Raw genomic sequence first — 21,656 nt, 5'->3', positions numbered from 1 at the left:
ATAAGCTATGTCTTTATGTCACAGTCCTCCTGCCTTGGCCTCCCAAGTAGCTGGGACTGTAGGCGTGCACCACCATGCCGGCTGCTAGGGCAGGCAGGGAATCAAACCTGGGCCTCCCATGTGGCCTCGGCCTGCAGACAGCGTTGTCAGCCAGCACACCCAGTGACCGGCCTTGGCGGATGTTTTGTTATTGGCAATAAAGTGCCCTTGTAATCATAAATTATTCATTTCAAAGGGTTTAGAAATAAGTGTTCTATTAACTATCTTACTTTGCATTAAGAAATACTCTTACCTTTGTTCTTGAATTAGGCACCTAGATAAAAAGAAACCAAAAGAAATTTTGTTAAACAGCAAGAAGCGTTTTCATTGCTTTTCTAGACTTTGGGTTAAAGGGCATATTCATCTTGTTAAAGATTTCACAGAGGAAAACAGAATTTCTTTAACCTTACATCTACGAGTGTTTGGATCTAGGTCATAAGCAAAGAGGTGACGCTGCATTTTCCTTCTCTGTTCATTTCCCTCACAGCAGATGCTCAGTGACCCAGTCTCCAGACACCCCATCCCCTGGTCCACGTGGCTGTCATTGCAGTAAGCACAGTGGGGAAGGCACAGCTCCTGGTCTCCTGGCCCCTCTTACTATGCCTGTCCTCACTTGCCCTGGGGACTCCCACAGCCTCCTAAGTGCTCTTCCTGCCAATATTCCGGGCCCCCTAAATGCCAAGCCCCTGCTTCCAAGTACTGCTGAACTCTCTGAAGGGCTCACCCTCCCTTCACTTCCTGCCCTCTGTCTTCCCAACCTCATCACAAGACACCCTATCAGGCCCCTGGGTGCTTTAGGGAGGAGGCCAAAGAGACATGTTTGAGGAGGCCTGTGCCGAGAGAGGACTGTACCCGGAGGCCCGAGGGACTACTTCAGCATAGCTGTGAGAAGCCATCTTGTGGGACCAGCGGATGGTGCAATGGTTATGTCGCTAGACTCCCACATAGTCGACTACCGCTGAGTCCCGGACCCACCGACTTAAAACTCATGCCGGGCACGTGTGCATGCATGCCTAAAATCTCAGGAGGAGAATGGAGGAGAAAGGATTGAGGTGTGGCCATCCCCCTGGGGGCTGATTTCTCACTTCCTCTCTCTCCATCGCTCTCTCTCTGTGTCTCCAACAAGCACATGTACCCTTAAAAAAAAAAAAAGAAGCCATCCTGTGAGAGCTGGACAAACTCATAGGCCCAGACAGCTGACTTACAAGAAGGGAGGATGAAGGAGGAGAGAAGAAAGGTTAAACCAGATCCTGAAAGCTGAAGTGAACAGTGGAGCCATGGACGGTCCTACCTGGGCATGCCCAGAAAAAGGAAATAAGGAGAGGGGTTCGACAACAATGATAAGGTTCCAAATCACTGGAAACCTCTCCCCTTAGGACACCTTCCGCTTCACCTGCCAAGTGGGCCAGGGGCCTCGCCGTGTGTCCACGTCAGACCTCCTCTCCCCTCTCCAGCAATCCCCTTCCTTAAACTTCTCAGCTGCCTATTTCATCTGACAGCCAGGAAGGGGATCCTCTCTCCTTTTCTGGTCTGTTTCTAAGAAAGGGTTCTTTGGGGGCTAATATCATTATTTCTGCCACAGATGTTTTTATAATTTCTAAAGTGTTCAGTTATTTTTTTAGTAAAGATTTTTGATTCAGGAGCCAGACATTGCTGGTTACCATGAAAATGAAGAAAGAAAAAAAAATGAATGAAAGCAAAATATGAGCAAACTATATAAAAATAACAACTACTGAACGGATCATTCAATAGTCACTAATACCAAAGAACTGGAGAAGAGAATTGAAACTTGAGCATCAATCATGTACTGAAATTATTTCACACTTGCCATAGCTCAAAAGAATACAAAGAACAGGAAACATATCTAATGAATCAGTTCCACTTTAAAACAATTCTTACCTTCAGAATTTCGGGGCTGCTGTAATAAGCCATGCTAAGGGCTTCCATTTTTCCACACTGTTCTAAATTGATCTTTCTGGTGCACTTAACAGCCTGGTTCACCAGAAATGCTGGAAACCACAACGTTCCCAAGAAGGAAAAACAAAAAGGGAAGAAATGTTTAAAGTGGTGATTAGGAAAATGATTATCTATGTAAAACTGCAAAATAAGTAACAATGCAGACATGCAATACATTTAAAATGGGGATTAGAAATTATTTTTCAAATAGTTAACATATACATGAGTTTCAAAATTCAAAAGGCACAAAATAGATATCTGGCAAAGTCTCCCCCTAACTCCTGGCCTCTCCCCCAGCTACCATCCATGCCCCTCCTCAGGGGCAATGTGCATGAAGTTTCTTGTGTATCTTTCTAGAAATAGTCTATGCTAATAAAACCAAATATGTATGTAAAAAAATTCATTATTTCTTTCCCGTCTTAGAAACAAATTTACAGTAGACACAGCACTCCGGTGCTCGATTTTGCTCATTGAACAATATATCCTGAAGACCAGCCTGTCACATACTGAAGAGCTTCCACCTCCCTTCTGAGGGATAATTAGCATTCTACAGAGATGTGGCATAATCATCCCACCAGCTCCCTACTCACGGACACGTAAGTTATCTCTAGCTTTGTTATCACAAACCATGCTGCAATTATTACTTTGCATGAGGGCCAGAGTTTCCTTAGGATCAGCTCCTAGAAGTTCTACAGCGGGGCCATTCGTACAGTGGTACATGTTGCTAAAGTTGTCCCTCACAGAGCCCGCACCCATACCTAAGCCCACCAGCTGCATAAGTGATGCCCAACTCACCACAGCCTCAAATTTTCTGAGCTGTGCCAATTGGATAGGCAAAAGTTCGGTTTTATACACCCCTCGGGGGAATGACCACACTGCAATCCCTTCTCCTCCATTCTCCTCTTGGGATTTTGGGCACAAATGCATATGTGCCAGGCACAAAGTTTTTTAACTACCGGGTCTAGGACTCAAACCACAGTCGACTGCTTAGATAGTTCCCATAATGAGGCTCACTTCAGGACTGGAGAGCCTGCTCCACCACTGCCTGAGTGAGTCTGAGCAAGAAATGCATATCCCACAGTTTCTTCATCTGTAAAATTAACAGAGATACTAACTGGACCTCAAAGGATCACTGTGAGGCTTAGGTGGGAAAATAAATGCATGGTCGTAATACCCAGCACACAGAAAGTGCTTACTAAACACCAGCTATGATAAGTTTTAGGACTCTCCAACAACTGAAAGTGTTAGATAACTACGTCAGCTACATCAGGTAGTGAGTCCCCTCACGAATTCATGTGGTAGAAAAGACTCTGGCACCGAGTGGGGCCTTGAACTGCTTAACCTCTAGAGCCTCCTTCAACCTTTAGAGTCTGTTTCTAGTTGCCAACCTTTTCTCATTATGACTACTACAAATGTAAACTAACAGCAAACTCTGGGTACCACGAGAAAAGAGAATGGCGGGTCTTGGGACCAGCAGATGGCATAATGGTTATATCACTGGACTCTCATGTAGCCCACTGTGGTTCGAGTCCTAGACCCGGCAGCTTAAAAAACTCGTGCCTGGCACATATGCATGTGTGCCCAAAATCCCAAGAGGAGAATGGAGGAGAAGGGATTGCAGTGTGGCCATTCCCCCAAGGGGTGATTTCTCACTTTCTATCTCTCTATCTCTCCAGCAAGCGCAGAGACCTAAATCTCTCTTAAAAAAAAAAAAAGAAGAAGAAGGGCTGGTCTCTTACCTGCCGGATTATTATCAGTGCACAGAGACGATGTAAGAGGCGAAGGAAATCTCAGAAATGAGTCTGAAGTCTGCAGAGGAACCCCATACTGCAAACACAACCAGTGGCTGTTACGGTACATTAAGGCATTCCTTTGACACTTATTGGCCACCTACTATGTGCCAGGCAGGTAGCACCGCAGGTGTCAGGGACAGAGTGATGAACAAAAATCACACGTGGCTCTTACCCACATAGAGTTTACACTTAGCTGGTTCATTCTTTCTCATAGGTGTTTTAAGCGTGTTTCCACGTGGGCATGCTATTGTATTTGTATATGCCTCTGCAGACAGGAACCCGTCCGCTGGGCTCAGGAGTGAGGGAAGAAATTGTTTTTCACTAATATTAATTATTTAAATAACATATACAGGATACAGTTAAATCACTCAAATTTTTATGAATCAATTTTATGAAAGAATGCCTTCTTTCCCAAAATTAAATGCTATGAAACTCTTCCCCAATATTCAAAACTCAAATTTCTAAGTATTGGGCATACAGCTAAATTTTAAGATTTGGAAGTCTACCCAAATATCTTGGTGCCGCAAGGGTATGAGAAAATATGTCCTCATGCCCTGGCATGTAAACTACTGCAATCTTTCTGGCTGGAAATCAACATTTTAACTTTCCATTCATTTTGCCCAAGCTAACTCATTTATAAGAACATATCCTAAGGATTTAATCAGACAATTTACAAATACACACACACACAGAATGTCCACTGTGGTTATTTTTTAATAGCAAAAAACTGGAAACAAGTATCTGTTACAAGTGGGATGGCAGGCCAGCTCCATGGTGTAGCAGTGTTGCACGACTCAAAAGCCAGATTCCATATTGTGACCACAGTTTGAGTCCCCAGCTTGGTCAGCCTGGAACACTCAGGCATGGGCTCAAGTGCCCAAGACCTGACAGGCTGGAGGGCTGGAGGAAGGAGAATCACACCAAGCCCGACCCTGTAAATGGGGCTCTGCCCCCCACTTACTTTCACACGCACACACACGCCCTCTCTCAATCATGAACACGCAACAACAAAGAGAGTGGAATGGCTCAGATACACACAGAAAGGAATACTTTGTGAACTGTAGTTCTGACACTAGGTCTAACGAGTTACTTTCCTATACCTAAGTTTTGCTCATTAGGGAAATGGGGACATGTCCCTCCGGAATGTATGAGGTCAAGCCTAGAAAGCTCTGCACAGTGCCTGGCACATAGAAAATACTTAAGAAATCATAATTTTTATACTGACTTTATGGGAATATGCACAAGATTTATCACTAAAAAAGTCTGTCTAGGGAGCCAGCAAATGGTGTGGTGGTTAAGGCATTGGACTCCCATATGGCCGACTGTGGTTTGAGTCCTGGAGCTAGTGGCTTTTTTTCTCTCTCTTTCTCCTCCCTTCCCTCTCTCTCTCTCTCTCACTCTCTTTCTCTTTTTCTCTCTCTGTTGCACTCTGGTGAGTGCATGTGCCCTACAGCAAATTTAAAAACAATAATAATAATAAATAAAATTAAATAATTCTTTAAAAAAGGTTGTCTAGAACATAACTAGAAATCCCATCCCTATACAACTATATATAAATAAAATATGTACATATTCAAATTAATCAAATGTATCCCCCCAAAATCCCATGTAATGAGATTAGGAGGGTAAAAATGTAATTTGATTATGGTGTTTAAATGTGGGACCTCTGGGAAGAGACAGTGATGGGGAGGTTAGGATGGGGCCCCCATGACCAAGTTCCAATTGCTTTATGAGGAAGGGGAACGAGACTAGGACACACACATGGACACAGACCACACTGTGCTGCCCTCTAAGCTGTCCTCAGAGCTCTGTCTCTGCCATTCTGTGACACCTTTGGACTTTCCAGCCATCAGAATTGTGAGTCAAATAACCTATTTTTGTAAATTACCCAGCCATGGGTATTTCTGTTAGCAGCACAGATGTATTTTGATACAGGGCAAATACACACTAATCTTTTCACAATGACTTGTAGTGTGAATTTTAACGGAGATAGGATGTCTTTCCATTTTTACTTATATATCTCTATACTTGTGGCTTTAAAGACTCATTGCTTTTGTAATTTTTTTTTTTTTGAAAGATGGTTCTGAAAAAGTTAAAGTTTAGGGTTGGCAGGTGGTATGGTGGTTAAGGTGCTGAACTTGCATACAACTGACCTCAGTTTGGGTCCCAGACCTGGTGACTTACTTTCTCACTTTCCTTCTCTCTCTGGTCAAGGTGAAAAAATATATAATAAATACAAATAAAATAAATAATTATTTTTTTAAAAAGTTAAAGTTTATTCAAAGTTAATATGTCATATTTTAAAGGTTTACTAATGGACACAAAATAGCACACATCTTTGCAAAGAATATAAAATTAATGCAATCTTGGAAAGAGGACCAGGCACCCAGCTAGTCTACTCCCTGTTCCCAGCAGCAAACTTCAAGCATGCTGCATCTTTTAAGGTGAAGAGCAAAGAATTCTGCAGAGATAAAATGCAGGTTTACCATGGAATAAACTACCATAAGTGCTTTTTTGTTTCTGAGAGATTTTTGCTATAGGGCTCACCAGAGAGACAGAGATAGAAAGTGAAAAATCACCCCCCAGGAAGGACAGTCTCGCTACAATCTCTTCTCCTCCATTCTCCTCTCAGGATCTCGGGCACACATCCACATGTGCCCAGCGTGAGTTTAAGCCACCAAGACCAGGACTCGAACTGCGGTTGGCCATGTGGGAGTCCAGCGATATAACTGCTACACCATCTGCTGGCCCCTACCATAAGTCCTATATTCAGAATTCAAATGTTTTATTTTAATTTTTATAATCTTTGATTTGTAGGGATGAACATTAAGCTTATTTGTCTAAAATATCAATTTTTGTTTTATTTCTATGTTTTGCTGGTAACATACTTATGACAGTATGAGTAGACTCAAGTTTTTGGCTCACCTCGTATTTAGCAGGATTCGAAGCCTCCAACCGGGTTATGAAAGAAACATCTGATTCCACATTCGATGTAAAACCAGATGTTGTCATCAGCTTATCAAAACTGTTCTCATCAGGCACTTCTGGATTAATAAATGATAATGCAGGTTTATCTGTTTGTAGAAAAAGTATTTTAAATCAGTATAAAATAGATGTATGTTATATATGACATACATAATAGTTTGGAAACAGTTTTTAGTAGCATTAAGATTGATGTGAAAAAAATAAGATGTCTTTTTTCCATAGTCACTCCTCTCCAGATCTTTTGAAGCTTATTAAGTTAACAGGATCCCTAGACTCAGCCTGCTTCTCTAACAGCAGGAAAGTCAGGGTTTGGTTTCTAACACTTGCCAATGACTAGCATGACAGAGGCTATTAGAGACCAGTCACTTTCCACCCGGTGCCTAGAGGGGTCTACAGCAGCAACCTATAAAGGGAAACTCTCTCCCCAGATGGCTCTGGAAATGAAAGAATCCTGTTTCTACTCTTCCACAGCCATCTCCAAAGCCAGGAAGAAAAATGCACTCTGAGAGCCAATAGGTGGCATGATGATTGAAGTGCTAGGCTACCACGTGGCTGACCATGGTTCAACTCCCAGACCTGGCGGCTTGCTTTCTCACTTCCCCTCTCTCTCTCTTTCTGTCTTCCTCTAGTGAGTATATGTACCCTCTAACAAATTAAAAATAAATATAAGTAAAATTAAATAAATAACTCTTTTTTTAAAAAATGTACTCTAGGGCCGACAGGTGGTGTGGTGGTTAAGGGCACTGGACTCCCATATGGCCGACCATGGTTCAAGCCCCAGACCTGGCAGCTTTTTCTCTCTTTCTTTCTCTTGCTCTGTCCCTTTCTGGACAAATTTAAAAAATAAAGTTAAATAAAATATTTTTAAGAAAAAGAAAAGAAAAAAAGGACTCTGTACATAAGAGAAAGAAGGGTATGTGTACTGGGCTGGTAATAGGCCAGAGAACCAGACAGTGACTGCATAGTCGTCACTTCAAATTACAAATCACAGAACATGCACCTAAGTATTCGGTCACAAGGGGACAAACCAAAATACATAAATAAAGACATTCTGAAAAGGTGAAGTTTAATTGATAAATAAAAGCATGAATGTGTCTGTGATCTTTGGTATCTGGATAACACTCTACGCTTACAGGTACCTTAGATCTAGGCACTTATTTGAGCTAAATGTTCGGATAAAAATAAAGATCCTGTTTTCATGCAAATATTCTTAGTAAAAATAAAAGAGAAAAAGGAAATAAAAACCACAGGTAATGTTCAAAGCTGAACCTGATTTTCAACCATTAAGTCAGGAGGAAATTTAGGAGGAAAAAACCCACATAAATATGTAAATCTAGATCCATGTGTGTGTCTACATATTATAAACACCCTTGACATCAAGTGTAAGATGCCAAAGACAAGTACATAAGCATAACTACTTGTAGAGAAAATGTGCATGCTTTGTGTTGATAGTTATTCCCAGTTACTGGGGAAATGGCCAATGGCCTCAGAAGGGATACACCATACATGCAGCCAAAACATAGAATGACTGCTTTAAATCTAACTGAAGGAGATGGTTTCCCAAAAACTAACTTTTTTTTAAGGTTTTTGCTGTAGGGTGCATGCACTTGCCAGAGACAGAGAGAGAAAGAGGGAGACCATGAAAGGGAAAGCAAGAAATCACCCCCCAGGGAGGATGGCCATGCCACAATCCCTTCTCCTCCATTCTCCTCCTGGGATTTTGGGTATGCACACACACATGCCTTGTATGATTTTCAAGCTACCAGGTCTCGGACTCAGACCGCAGTTGGCCATATGAAAGACAAGAGCCTGAACTACCATGCCACCTGGTGACCCTGCAGAAAATTACTTGAGAAGAAAAACTTTCCAGTCTCACAAAGTCCCTCAATGTGAAATACTTACAGTTTGTAATATGAATGCAGAAAATGGATGGGTTGATCTGGTCTACAAGTTTAAATACCCTTTGAGGTGGGTTTGCTGTAAAATTCAATGAATATGTAGCTGCTTTTTGGCTACAAAACTGGCTATCACCCCTGAAAATTAAAACATAACAATACTAAGTTTTAAAGCATAAGCATAAATCTTAGCAAGATTATTTTAAAACTGTCAGATGCTTGTACTGTACTATGTTAACAGGTACATGAAGGATATTTATGAAAGCCCGATGTTAAAAATGAATCAATTTCTATTTACTTTATCCAGTGTTAAAATGTTTGGCATTTGAAAGTTTTCCTCTACTAGGGAAAAAATTAAGACGATTAGAAAAAGCTTTAAGGAAACTTTTTCAAGTATAAAATACAGATCAGGTATAATTTTAATATAAGTGAATTTGATAAACTGTGATAGCACAAATTAAGTAAAATTCTGCAGAATTTAAGACTGTTTATAAGTACCCAGAATAGACCCAAAATTCCTTGTCTTTAGAGGAAAGCTGTCCTCAAAGAGTTGCGAGGATGATAAAATGTGAAGTTATCTAGGTTTAAAGCTTAGAAGTCAAGTTTCAGTTCTGTCTTAAACCAATCTGAGATTTGACAAAGCCCAATCAATTAAATATAGATATGGTATAGAGACAGAGTTATAACAAACATGGAATCATATTCTCCATACTGCTTGAAGGCTTTTCTCACTTACTGTATGAAGCCTAATATTTCCCAAGTCACCAATATGCTTTGCAGTATTATACTGAATGTCTCGTCATACACCACCAGCTTGTTAACCACCCTAACTTGCCTAACCTATTCTCCACTCTTGATGTAGGCTGCTTGTAACTTTCCTCAGTTGCATATACTATACTGAAATCCTTACATGGACCTCTTTATAAAAGTGTCCAGATACTTCCTTAGGCCATGTTCCTTGAAGTGGAATTGCTAAATCAGAAGGCTTTCATTTATGGCGTTCAGACATTTTGCCAGACTCTCTCTTAGAAAGGAATAGCATACAACCTTATCAACACAGCAGGAAGGATGCCTATTTCCCCGTGCCCTTGCCAAGATGATCATCTTTCAGTTTTTACTGGGCCTTAAAGGATGGGTAGGACTCAGAGAGGATGAGAGGCTGATCCAGGTGCAAGAACAGCACCGCCCAAGGGTGGGAAATGAACTGTGTGGTCTTTGAGAAACTCTGGGTATCCAGGCTGGGCTTACGTAGAAATTGACGATGAGGATTAGTAGGAAACAGGATCTGAAAGCAGTTGGGGATGGATCTGAGTCCAGGCTAAGGAGTCTGTAGGCAATAGGAGCTTCTGAAGGTTTTCTGGCAAGTGAGTGACAAGGTGAGGTGTGAGCTTGTAAAGCAGGAGGAAGCAGGATGGACAAACAGGAGGGCTAATGTGGGGTGACGGATCAATCAACAGAATGGGACTCCCTCCTTCCCTCTCTCAGCTAGCTTTCCGGCCCGGTCGGCTGTCAGTACACTATCGGATCAGGATACGTCTCCCCAGTCTCACTGTTGCGCCTTTGCGAGGGAAGGGCCACCATCCTTAGTTCTCCCTGGGCAGGGTGGATGTACACGTAAGTGTCTGTGCTCTGGGCTGGCTGGGATAGATGGAGATGTGAAAATCCTGTAGGGTACTTATCTATCTGTCTTTGTCTCTCTCAGGAAATAAACAAACTTCAAAATAAAGTTTCACACAGGAAAACCCCATCATATCTACCAAAAGGATTCACCTATCAAGTATCAATTGCTAAAACCTGCTATAAAAAGGAATTTAAATTAGCTATGTCTGAATAAGTTGGTTCCATCCCGAATAAATGAAACTTTTCTACGTATTTTTGTATTTGTTAAAAAGCTCTGAAATCTGAATTATGAGAATAGATCACTCAAAACAGATTATTTCTTTGCCTGGCAATCAACGGGGGAAGGCCGTTTTCCATTGTTCTCCTATACAAAGTGAACTGTGAGAAGTCCTAGTAGATTTACATGTCAGAAAAGTATAATTTAATATTTTGTTACAAGTATTATTTCCAAAACAAAAGCTGTAAAATTGAACCACACTTTTCATGCAAGGCTATCCATGAGACTAATTAAAAAAATGTGGCAGAGCATCTGTTTACCACTGAAACTGACATGTAACACGTCATCTCCAAACACAGATTCCATCACACTCTTTAGAAGAAACATACAACTCTTCTCTTTTGCCTGCTCTATCATTTTGCAGGATGCAAATAAGGAAGAGCTACTCATTTACATGGTGGTTTGGGTAGCATGGCTTCAGACCAGTGCAAAGTTCAGAAAACCAGGTTCGGGTTTTTTGACCTTCGGGGAGTTTTCACTCTCCATCCCCAGATTTTATTATCTTGATCAAACTTTATCAAAACTATATATGTCATCCACTTACATGACAACGGGAACTGAGCAGGAAGAAAAGACACTGAAATCCGTAGGGCTGCAGTCGGGGTCACAACAGCAGTTGATGTCACACTGCATTGGAGACAAGTCACAGACACAGAGAGCAGTAACTACAGAAATAAGAGGGTGGGACCAGAGCGTCACCAGCAGGCAGAGACTGTCCCCTGCCACCTCCAGTACCGTAAATCAATGTCATTAGAAGGCCCATTTTATTTTTCCTATTGCACTGAAATTCATGAAGTCATTAGTCAGTATGAGCACCCCACAATTAGGTTTCCCCACAGCGGCTAATCATCTGACTCCACAGGGAAGTTCTGTTTGTTTGTGATCTACCTACAGACTGAACGCAAAACCCAGGCATCTGTAGTTTTCAAAAACTCATTTTTATCAATTTAATAAAACATGGGGACGGGTTAGGAATCTCCCTACTTCACAACTTTTACTTATTAATAATGACAATTATTGGAATTTTTAACTCCCTGTTTTATTTTCTTATTCAGGGAGAAGTTCCCTTTTTAAAAAAGTGTCAGTTGAGGGGCCGGCAGGTGGCGTGGTAGTTAAAGGCGCTAGACTCCCATGTGGCCAACCGTGATTTAAGTCCTGGATCTGGTAGCTTGCTTTCTCACTTTCCTCTCCTCTCTCTATCTAATCAAATGGGAAAAAGTAATAATAGTAAATAAAGTTAAATAATTCTTTAAACAATATTTATATATCAGCTGGGGCCAACAGATGGTGTAATGGTTACGTCACTGGACTACCACATAGTTGACTGCAGTTCAAACCCCAGATCCTGTGGCTTAAAACACACCAGGCATGTGTGCATGCATACCCAAGATCCCAAGAGGAGAATGAAAGAGAAGGGATTTCGGTGTGACCATCCCGCTGGGGGGGTGATTTCAAGCCATAAAACCAAATGACTAACAAAAAAAGGATCTTAATCAAATGCTGGTAGAAGGTCCATACAACATTCTTATTTGTATGTATGAATTATTTTGCAATAAAAATGAGCTTTAGAAAAATGTAGCCCAAAAAGGTATAACATACACTGGAAAAAGTGTGTGAGGGGAAGGTTTTGTCAATTAATACACATACTTTGTCTGAGACACAAGTTTTCCTTCTTAAGTTTACCCACATATGGGAACTAGCAAATGGCGTGGTGGTTAAGGTGCTAAACTCCAACATGGCCAACTGCGGTTCAAGTCTTGCACCCTGCAGCTTGAAACTCACACCGGTGCATGTCCATGTGTGCCCAGGGTCCTGAGAGCAGAATGGAGGAGAAGGGATTGCAGTGTGGCCATCCACCCTGGGGAATGATTCCTCACTTTCTGTGTCTCTGTCTCTCTGGGGAGCACACATAACCTATAGCAAAAATATCTCAAAAAAAAAAAATCTGCTTATCTCTAGTCTTGCAAGGATTCCTCTGTGTGCTTAGTGAAATAACAAGGCAACTTGTCCATACCAACATCAAGAACTTTTAAAAAGCATTGGGGCCAGCAGGAGGCATGGTGGTTAAAGCACTGGACTCCCACATGGCTATTTGTGGGTCGAGTCCCAGAGCTGGCATCTTGAAAATCATGCAGGATGTATGTGAGTGTGTACCCAAAATCCCAGGAGGAGAATGGAGGAGAAGGGAATGCACCGTGGCCATCTCCCCTGGGGGAGTGAGTTCTCACTTTCCCTCTCACTGCCTCTCTCTCTCTCGCTCTCTCTCTCTCTCTTTCTCTCTCTCTGGCAAGCATAAGTAACTTATGACAAAAACCTAAAGAAAAGGGGCTGGCAGGTGGCATGGTGATAAGGTGCTGGACTCCCACATGGCCAACAACGGTTTGAGTCTAGACCTGGCAGCTTGTTTTCTCACTCTCCCTTTCATTCTCTCTCTGATCAAATTGAAGAATAATAATAAACAAATAAAATAAATAATTCTTTTTTTAAAAAAGAAATTTTTTAATTTTAAAAATTATAAAAGCATTTAGGCTTCCTACCTTATGTGTTTAAAATTACAATCTTGATTTGTTTTCAAAACTTAAAAACCCTTGTAGGTAACTATATGACTACTAAGGATGGAGCAATAGCGTCTAATAACCCCACTCGGGAGGAAAGGTCTCCATGCAGGAGCTGAGTGCACTTGATCATCAACAAGCATCTGGTGAGCACTCGCCAGGTCTAAGTAGCACTTGGCTGCTCCTCCAAGCCTCTTACCATCGGCATGCCTGGCTCACAGGGCAGGGTACTGATGAACAGGGCTCACATTCAAGAGGAACAGTTCTCTCCTTCCAACTCTGCCTGCTAACTACTTTGCAAATTTTGGTCCAGGTCCTGACTCAGTCAGCCTCCTGCTCCAATACTTACCAGCTATGTGATCTAAAACTTGGCACGTAATTTACCTGCCTGAAAAATGGGCCAAACAGGGGGAACCAGCAGTTAGCATAATGGCTATGTCTCTGGACTCCCACATAGTCGACCGCGGTTCGTGTCCCGGACCCAGTGGCTTAAAACTCACGCCGGGCGCGTGTGCGTGCGTGCCTAAGATCCTGAGAGGAGAATGGAGGAGAAGGGATTGCGGCGTGACCATCCCCCCTGGGGGGTGATTTCTCGCTTTCTGTCTCTATGTCTCTCTCTGTCTGTCTGGCGAGCGCACGCGCCCTACAGTGAAAATCTCTCAAGAAAAAAAAAAAAAAAAAAGGGCCAAACAGTACCCACAGGGCCAACAGGTGATGTGGTGGTTAATGGTTGATCACAGTTCAAGTCCCAGATGAGGTGGCTGGAAAATCATGCTAGGCACATGTGACTACATGCACAAAATCCCAAGAGGAGAATGGAGAATGGGCTGTGGCATCTCCCCTGGGGGGTGCTTTCTCACTTTCCCTCTCTCCATCTCTCTCTCTCTCTTTGGTGAGTGCATGCACCCTATGGCAAAAACCTAAAAAAAGAACAACAAAAATGAAGGCAAGTATAAATTCATTCCCCATCCTGGAAAAACAGCCCTGAACACATGTCCTGATAGTGAGGTTCAGGAAGATCTTCTTGGAGAGATAATGCATTAACAGTACTTACAATGTATTAAGAGTATTTAATTTACATGGAAAAAGAAAACTCAGTCCCCAAACCTTAGAGAATTTCAGGCATTGAATATTCAGCTACTCAATTCATCACTGGTTTAATTTCCCTATTAATTCATCAAATAACAGTTTAAATGTAATAGAGTTTTGTTTCCATATTAAAACAGCACACATATTCCCTTGCATTTTTTCTTACACACTATTCTTCATTTAGGGAGGAGGCTTTTTGGAGAACCAATGGTTCAATAACTGAAGTTAAGTCCTAGAGCTCAGTAATAGCTTTATTTACTACCCTAACAGTGATCCTTACTCAATTTTTAAAAGGATCTTTTTTCTTAAAAAGGGATAAATACTGCATAACTTTTGGAATTGTCCACATGGAGAATTTTTGAAACTTTTTTTTTTCTTTTTTTGGAAAGGTTTTTGCTATAGGGCATGTGCGCTCATCAGAAAGACAGAGAGACAGGGAGACAGAAAGCGAGAAATCACCCCCCGGGGCGGGGGCCACGATGCAATCCCTTCTCCTCCATTCTCCTCTCGGGATCTTGAGCATGCACGCACATGCGCCCGGCGTGAGTTTAAGCCACCAGGTCTGGGACTTGAACCAGGGTCGACTACATGGGAGTCCAACAACATAGCCATTATGCTAACTGCTGGTCCCAAAACTTTGTTTTGGAGATCACAAACCCCTTTGAGAGTCTGTTGACTGCTATGAACTTTCACCCCAGAAAAAAAGGCATATTCACAAAATTTTGCACTCAGTGTCGAGAACTCACAGACATTCCCTGAAGTCATCGCATACAGATTATAAAGTTCACTAAGTGTGTAATTCCAGGATGAAAAAATCGCCTTCTGAGAAACGTATTAATTATCCCTAAATAGGACTCCTAGAAATGGGCATCACCCACCTCCCTCTCTCCAACTCAATGCAGGAGGATTCCTGAGTTTTCATCATTCAAGTTCACCCACAAGGGTCGTGGCTCAGTCACATTTAATAAGCTAGACCTTTGACGTCTTTTTCTCATATAAGTTAAAAATTAATGCAGCCCATGCATAAATCTCACCACTGCCTATTCTAGACACTTTTCGAATTAATTCCGTCTTCGGCTGCAAGGACTCATTCATGATCACCTTCAGCATTAACGCTGTCCAGGACCGCTGCAAGTACTTTGCAAGTTTAACCCCGTCCCACTTTCGCTCTGGAAGCCTGTTTCCGCCTTTGTATGGCAGGGATAATATTACCCACTTCTCAGATACTGAGGGAGCTACTGCCTGTGGCCCACTCCCAGTGACAGCCGAGCCCCACAAGCATAGCTGTCATTATTATTTTCACATCCTCACCCAGACTGCCCCCCGACCTTGGGTCACTGTGGACTCCCAGGAATAGACAGCTGCTACCCACCGTCCGTGACCGGGGTGGGCCTGGAGCCAGAAGAGGGTCCTGGGGTCCTGGAACTCCCGGGTGGCCTAGGCGACAGGGAGGGTCCGAGAGTGGCAGCGGCTGCCTCGGTGGAGTAGGGGCCCTCCGTCGCCACTGCGGGTGTGGCTCTGGCCTGGGCGCTCACCGAAGCAGAGCAGCCCAGGAGCACCAGCAGGAGAGGCAGGATGCCCGGTGGCCCCATAGCCACGCGGACCCTCGCGCTGCCCGCGCCTGGGACGACGCGTTGCCGGGCAACCGCGACCGCCAGCCCAGGGCATCACCGGAAGGGACCTGAGAGGCTGCGCGCGTCGACAGGGGGTGGAGCGAGGCCCACACGGGGCGGGGCTTGAGTGTGGGCGTGGTCGATGTGTGGGCGGGGGCTGCGGCCGGCTGGGGGCGGGCTGAAGGCAGCCGAGGCAAGGCGAGGGACGTGCAAATCCCAGCTGTAGCTCCCACCCGGTTTGCGGCGCTTGACTGAAAAAGCGGATTTCCAGGTACCACCTCAGGGGGTGTTGAGTCAGCTAAGTCTGGGGCAGGGCCCAGAAATCAGTATTTCTGGGACTTCTGAAGGAACGTCGGGGCCTGCCACGTCGCCATCCTTCAGCTCTCCCTATCCTGTTGACCCTTTGACACTGGTTTTGTCTTTTTTGTTTTAATGCGTCTCAGTAGGTTGGTGGCCTGTGTGTTGTCATCGGGGGACAAATACACATGTAATAACTTGTTGTACAGACAAAAAACTTTGACAAAGATGAAATCGAATAATACATAAATCTTAAAGGGAAAAGCAAAGAGAATGTACTCTATAAAACGACCTGGAGACCCCAAGAATTAGGAAAATGCTACCATTCTAAATGGGCTTATTTGGAAGGTACCTGAGTACAGGGCTGTTGGCCATGCCTCTGATGCTTGGCTCCTCACAGTTCAGAAGTAGATGTCAAAATATGTAAACAAGGGGCAGGCAGGTGGCATGGTGGTTAAGGGCACTGGACTCCACATGGCTGACCAGACTCGATTCCTGGGCCTGGCAGCTTGCTTTCTCACTCTGCCCCGCTCACTCTGTCTCTCTCTGGCCAAATTAAAAGTAGATAAGTAAATAAAGATAAATAAAAAAAATTTTTTTTGAGAAGTATTTTGCTATAGGGTGCCTGCATGGGCCAGAAAGACAGAGAGACAGAGAGACAGAGAAACCACCCCCCAGAGGGATGACCACAATGCAATCCCTTCTCCTCCAATCTCCTCTTGGGATCTTGGGCATATGCTCCCTGAGTGAATTTTAAGCTGCCAGGTCCAGGGCTCAAAGTGAGGTCGACTACATGGGAGTTCAGCAGCGACATAACCATTACGCTAACTGCTGTTCCCAATAAAATAATTCTTAAAAAAAAATATGTAAACATATCACAATGTTAATTCATGAAATGCATTTACCAATTCAGAAGAATGCCGAACAGTATATATGACTAATTTATTAAATGTATATAGCAAAACTAAATGGTAAAAGTGACATCTTTAGCACTTTCCAGAGGCATTCCAGAGTCAGCATATAAAATATAATAGGGGCAGCCAGCAGGTGGTGTGGTAGCCAAGGTGCTGGACTCCCACATGGATGATCGGGTTCAAGTCCCAGACCTGGTGGTTTGAAAATCACGTCTGGCCTGTATGCGTGCATGCCCAAAATCCCAGGAAGAGGATGGAGGAGAAGAGATTGGGGACCACCCATAGCCTAGAGATTAAGGAAGCCAGATGCCATATGACTAACCGAGGTTTGAATCCTGGCTCCAGAGCCCAGAATCCCAACAGGATGAAGAAATGGAGAAGGATTACAGTGTGACCATGCCACATGGAGTTACTTTCTTCCTTTCCCGCTCTCTCTTTCTGTCTCTCTCGGGCAAGCACACACACCTTCTGACAAAAATAGCAAAACCAAAAACCCAGATCTTCTGAAGCTTCATTTTATAACTTCTACATCCAGATTATTTATTTTTGTTTTTTTAGACCCTCTCTTTATTTCCAGGCCTCTACTTTCTTTTCTGTTCCCTCATACCTGTGAATCACTTTGTCCTCATTTCTATTTCAAAATTTTAGGCTGCTGGATAAGTTTTGATAAAGTGCTTTCAGCTTTGGCGTGATTGTCTTTATGATCACAGGACCTCTGAAGTCGTCCCTCGTCTAACATCTGATGATTGCGATCAGGACCTGCTACTGTGTGGTTTGGAAAATAATCTCATCACCCCTTTGTGTCTAGTCTCAAGCACTTGATAGATGGCCCAAAAGCCATTTTTTGACATTCAGCTCAAAATGAGGATTGCATTAACTCAGACACATTATGCAAGCCTTAGTAACATTGGGACTTTACATTTCACAGGTGACCCATTTCTGCCAACCTCTATTCATCTTTCAACCCAGAGCATGTTTTCTCCCTTCTTCCTGCTCTGGCTGTAGTAAGTTCTCTCATTAGGATAAAATGACATGGAACTGGCTAAGTTTTAGCTCCTTATTTTGCCCCAAACCTCAGTATTTGGGTTGTACACAAATGTTTGTATTTTTTTTTTCCTAGAGAGGGAAACTGAGAAATCACCCTTCCATGGGAGATAGCCATGCCACAATCCCTTCTCTTCCATTCTCCTCTCAGGATCTTGGGCATGCATGCACAGGTACCTGGCATGATTTCCAAGCTGAATCACACAGTCAGCCATGTGGGATTTTAAGCCACCGGGTCTGGGACTCAAACCTCAGTTGACTATGTGGGAGTCCTACAACGTACCCATTACACCATCTGCTGGTCCCCTCTGTGATTTTTTAAAAAGAATTATTATTTTTTTTTAGCTTATTTATTTAAATTTGAGTGGGACAGAGCAAGAGAGAGAGAGAGAGAGAGGGTAAGTGAGAAAGCAAGCTACCAGGTCCAGGACTTGAACCATGGTCAGCCATTTGGCAGTCTAGCACACTTACCATCATGCCACCTGCCAGCTCCTCATGCATGATTTTAAATGTTCATCTGTTCTCACAGTCTATGCCAACATTGGGCAGGATGAAGGCAATTCAACTCTTTGGAATTCTGTGCTTGAAAGCTATATAACAAAGCTGAAAAATCAGAGGCAGGGGGCCAGCAGTTAGCATAATGACTATGTCGCTGGATTCCCATGTAGCTGACTGTGGTTCGAGTCCCAGACCCAGCAGCTTAAACTCACACGGGGCACATGTGCGTGCATGCCAGATCTCGAGAGGAGAATGGAGGAGAAGGGATTGTGGCGTGGCCATCCCCCCTGAGGGGTGATTTCTCGCTTTCTGTCTTTCTGTCTCTCTCTGTCTTTCTGGAGAGTGCACATGGAGAGCAAAACACCTACAAAAAAAAAAAAAGAGAAAAAAAATCAGAGGCAGGAAGAGTCACTAGGTGGAAAGAAAGCTGAGGCTGCCTTCACGAGGCAGTATGGACAACCTTGTCTTGCTCTTTGCTATGGATTGAGGTGAATTGGTTATTATTGTGTGTTGTTGCTCAAGTTAGGGCTTCTACTCCCTGTTTAAAATTAGATTTTTATGTTTTCCAGTGAGGGGTGTGTTCTCTCTCTCCTCTTCCTCTTTCTCTTTCTCTAACGTGTGCACATGCTCTTTGGCAATTACAAATAAATGAGAAGGTGAAACGGAGTTGACCTCTTGGTCCCACGGAGAGATACTGCTCTGTCCGCCCCCACGTCTGTTTCGGTTTTTCTGCCGTCAACATGTTTTCATTGTCATCCTCTGGGCCTGCAGGTAGTTCCTCTTACCAGCAGCCTGTTGGTGAATTCTTCTTTAGCCCCAAAGGTTCAGTTCGCCCTGTCATAGGGTAAGGCATTTCTGCTGCAGCTTGTTTTAAAGCACCTCCCTTTCATTAACCCGAGTTTGTGGGAAAGAACATGGAGACCCAAGCAGAGCAAGCAAAAGACTGGATAGCAATTCTTTTTTTGCTCTCTTGCTGGGGAGGCAGAGAGAGAGAAGGAAAGTGAGAAATCATCCCCCAGGGGAATGACCACGCCACAATCACTTCGACATCCTCCTCTCAGGATTTTGGGCACATGCACTCATACCTGGTATGTTTTTCAAGTTGCTGGGTCCAGGACTCAAACCACAGAATTGGCCATGCAGGATCCAGCACCTTAACCATACCACCTGCTGACCCAAGAGCAGTCTTTTGACATAGGTCAAAAGATTCAGCCTTATGGTGTTAAAGTGTGCATCCTGATATGGGGTGTGGAAAAGTCTAAGTATGGATGTATTTATTTATAGACAATATTTTCAGAAAGAGAGGATTTTGCCATAGGGCAAAATTCTGTTGCCAGAGAGACAGAAAGCAAGAAATCATCCTTTGTGGGGATGGCCACACTACAGTCTCTTCTCCTCCGTTCTCCTATCAGGATCTTGGACATGCACGCACACACACTCAATGTGAATTTCAAGCTTCCAGGTCTGGGATTTGAACCATGGTTGGACATGTTGGAGTCCAGCAAGGTAACCATTACACCATCTGCTGGTTCCTATAATTCAGCCCCCTGGCCAGAATTACAGGTGCTTGCTACCACACCCAGCCTCTTTAGCTTAGTCCAGGAACCAAACCTGAGCCTCCTACGTGGTCTGACCTCACGTAGCTGTGTCCTATCACCTGCGCCACCATGGCCAGGCTGAGAATGCTATGCTATTTTTCAACTTATTTTATATTTTACTTTTAAAAATGTATTTACTGGGGGGAGGGCAGAGAGAGAAGGAAAGAGAAGTACTTTTAGCAGTGTCTGGATGTGCCGTGATCTTCTTAGGGTACAGTCATAGAGAACTGCAGTATTTGTTTGGTTCTATTTTTTTAAAAAGATTTGAAAACAGTTCACAAGCTTCTTTTTGCTTTTAAAACTTGTTTAAGCAGGAGGCATTGGGCAAAGCTGGTGGGAAGGGCCATTTTTTGCTTTAGTTTTCATGCGCTCCAAAGTGCTATGATATAAAGAAGGGAACATAATTTAAAAAGTCTGTTTCACTGACGTAGTTAACTTAGTAATTGTTTTTTAATTGAAATACCTGCATGGGACCAGCAGTTGGCGTAATGGCTATGTCACTGGACTCCCATGTGGTCAACTGCGGTTTGAGTCCCAGACCCGGTGGCTTAAACTCACACTGGGTACATGTGTGTGCATGCCCAAGATCCAGAGAGGAGAATGGAGGAGAAGGGATTGCAGCATGGCCATCCTCCCTGGGGGGTGATTTCTCGCTGTCTCTCTGTCTCTCTCTGTCTTTCTGGCAAGCACACGTGCCCTATAGCAAAAACCTCTCCAAAAAATAAAAAGAAGAATCCCTCTCTCAGGCCAACTGGTGGACTTGTGGTTAAGGCGGCTAGATCCCCCATAGCCAGCTGTGCACTTTAAGCCCCAGACCCAGTGGTTTGAGAAACATGCCAGGCATGTGTGTCCGGGTGCCCCAAATCCCTAAAGGAGGCAGAAATAAAGAAGGGATTGCAATGTGACCATGGAGGTGCTTTCTCACTTTCTTTCTGTCTCTCTCTGGCAAATGCACATACCCTTTGGCAAATTAACAAAAACAAAAAAAAGATATCAACCTCTCTCTCATCCACACACATTTCAGACCTGGAACTCAATGATTTCTTCTAGGAGTTCTGATTTTTTTTTCAGTTAGAAATTATATTTGGAGGGACCAGCAGGTGGTATAATGGTTACATTGCTAGACTCTCATATAGTTGACTGTGGTTCGAGTCCAGGACCCAGCAGATTAAAACACACCAGGCGTGTGTGTATGTGTGTGTGCCCAAGATCCTAAGAGGAGAATGGAGGAGAAGGGATTGCAGCATGGTCTTCCCCTCTGGGGGATGATTTCTTGCTTTCTATTTTTCTGTCTTTCTCTATCTGGCGAGCATGAGAAAGCACCTCCCATGCTTCCATTCTCCTCTCCAGATTTGGGGCACACACACTGAGAAATACATCTGGCGTTTTTCTCAAGCTGCCTGGTCTGGGACTTGAACTGTGAGGCTAGCCTTGTGGGATCCAGCCGCCTTAACCTCCCCACCACCTAGCTGGTCCCATCCTC

General features: G+C 43.5%; 1 protein-coding gene and 2 long non-coding RNA genes across 7 annotated transcripts in view; 2 read left to right on the top strand and 1 right to left on the bottom strand.

Annotated features, from left to right (window-relative positions):
* LOC114007946 (uncharacterized) overlaps positions 1-10,466 on the top strand; it is a 14,232-nt gene extending 3,766 nt beyond the window's left edge. For 2 of the 3 annotated variants that reach the window (XR_003549523.1, XR_003549521.1), the window contains 3 exons: positions 2,419-2,591; positions 3,672-3,849; positions 10,371-10,456. This is a non-coding gene — a long non-coding RNA (uncharacterized LOC114007946). Of the gene's footprint in view, positions 1-2,418; positions 2,592-3,671; positions 3,850-10,370 lie in introns of all 3 variants that reach the window. The other variant, XR_003549522.1, reaches the window with a different exon arrangement.
* Positions 1-15,801, bottom strand: part of TCTN1 (tectonic family member 1) — a 26,443-nt gene extending 10,642 nt beyond the window's left edge. For 2 of the 3 annotated variants that reach the window (XM_006149328.3, XM_006149329.3), the window contains exons 1-7: positions 15,582-15,801; positions 11,110-11,230; positions 8,676-8,806; positions 6,714-6,862; positions 3,735-3,822; positions 1,939-2,048; positions 293-313 (exon numbers count right to left, since the gene is read on the bottom strand). In XM_006149328.3, the coding sequence (XP_006149390.1) occupies positions 293-313; positions 1,939-2,048; positions 3,735-3,822; positions 6,714-6,862; positions 8,676-8,806; positions 11,110-11,230; positions 15,582-15,801 (840 nt within the window). The remainder of the gene's footprint in view (positions 1-292; positions 314-1,938; positions 2,049-3,734; positions 3,823-6,713; positions 6,863-8,675; positions 8,807-11,109; positions 11,231-15,581) is intronic. The other variant, XM_027772207.1, reaches the window with a different exon arrangement.
* A 199-nt stretch (positions 15,802-16,000) lies between these two features.
* The window catches only part of LOC106734945 (uncharacterized), a 33,857-nt gene continuing 28,201 nt past the window's right edge, over positions 16,001-21,656 (top strand). The window contains exon 1 of the long non-coding RNA XR_001370423.2: positions 16,001-16,093. This is a non-coding gene — a long non-coding RNA (uncharacterized LOC106734945). The remainder of the gene's footprint in view (positions 16,094-21,656) is intronic.

This window comes from Tupaia chinensis, unplaced genomic scaffold (assembly GCF_000334495.1).
Source record: "Tupaia chinensis unplaced genomic scaffold, TupChi_1.0 Scaffold000258_1, whole genome shotgun sequence".
Taxonomy (NCBI): Eukaryota; Metazoa; Chordata; class Mammalia; order Scandentia; family Tupaiidae; genus Tupaia; species Tupaia belangeri.
The sequence above is the reverse complement of the archived record's forward strand: the minus strand, read 5'-3'. Positions and strand labels throughout refer to the sequence as shown.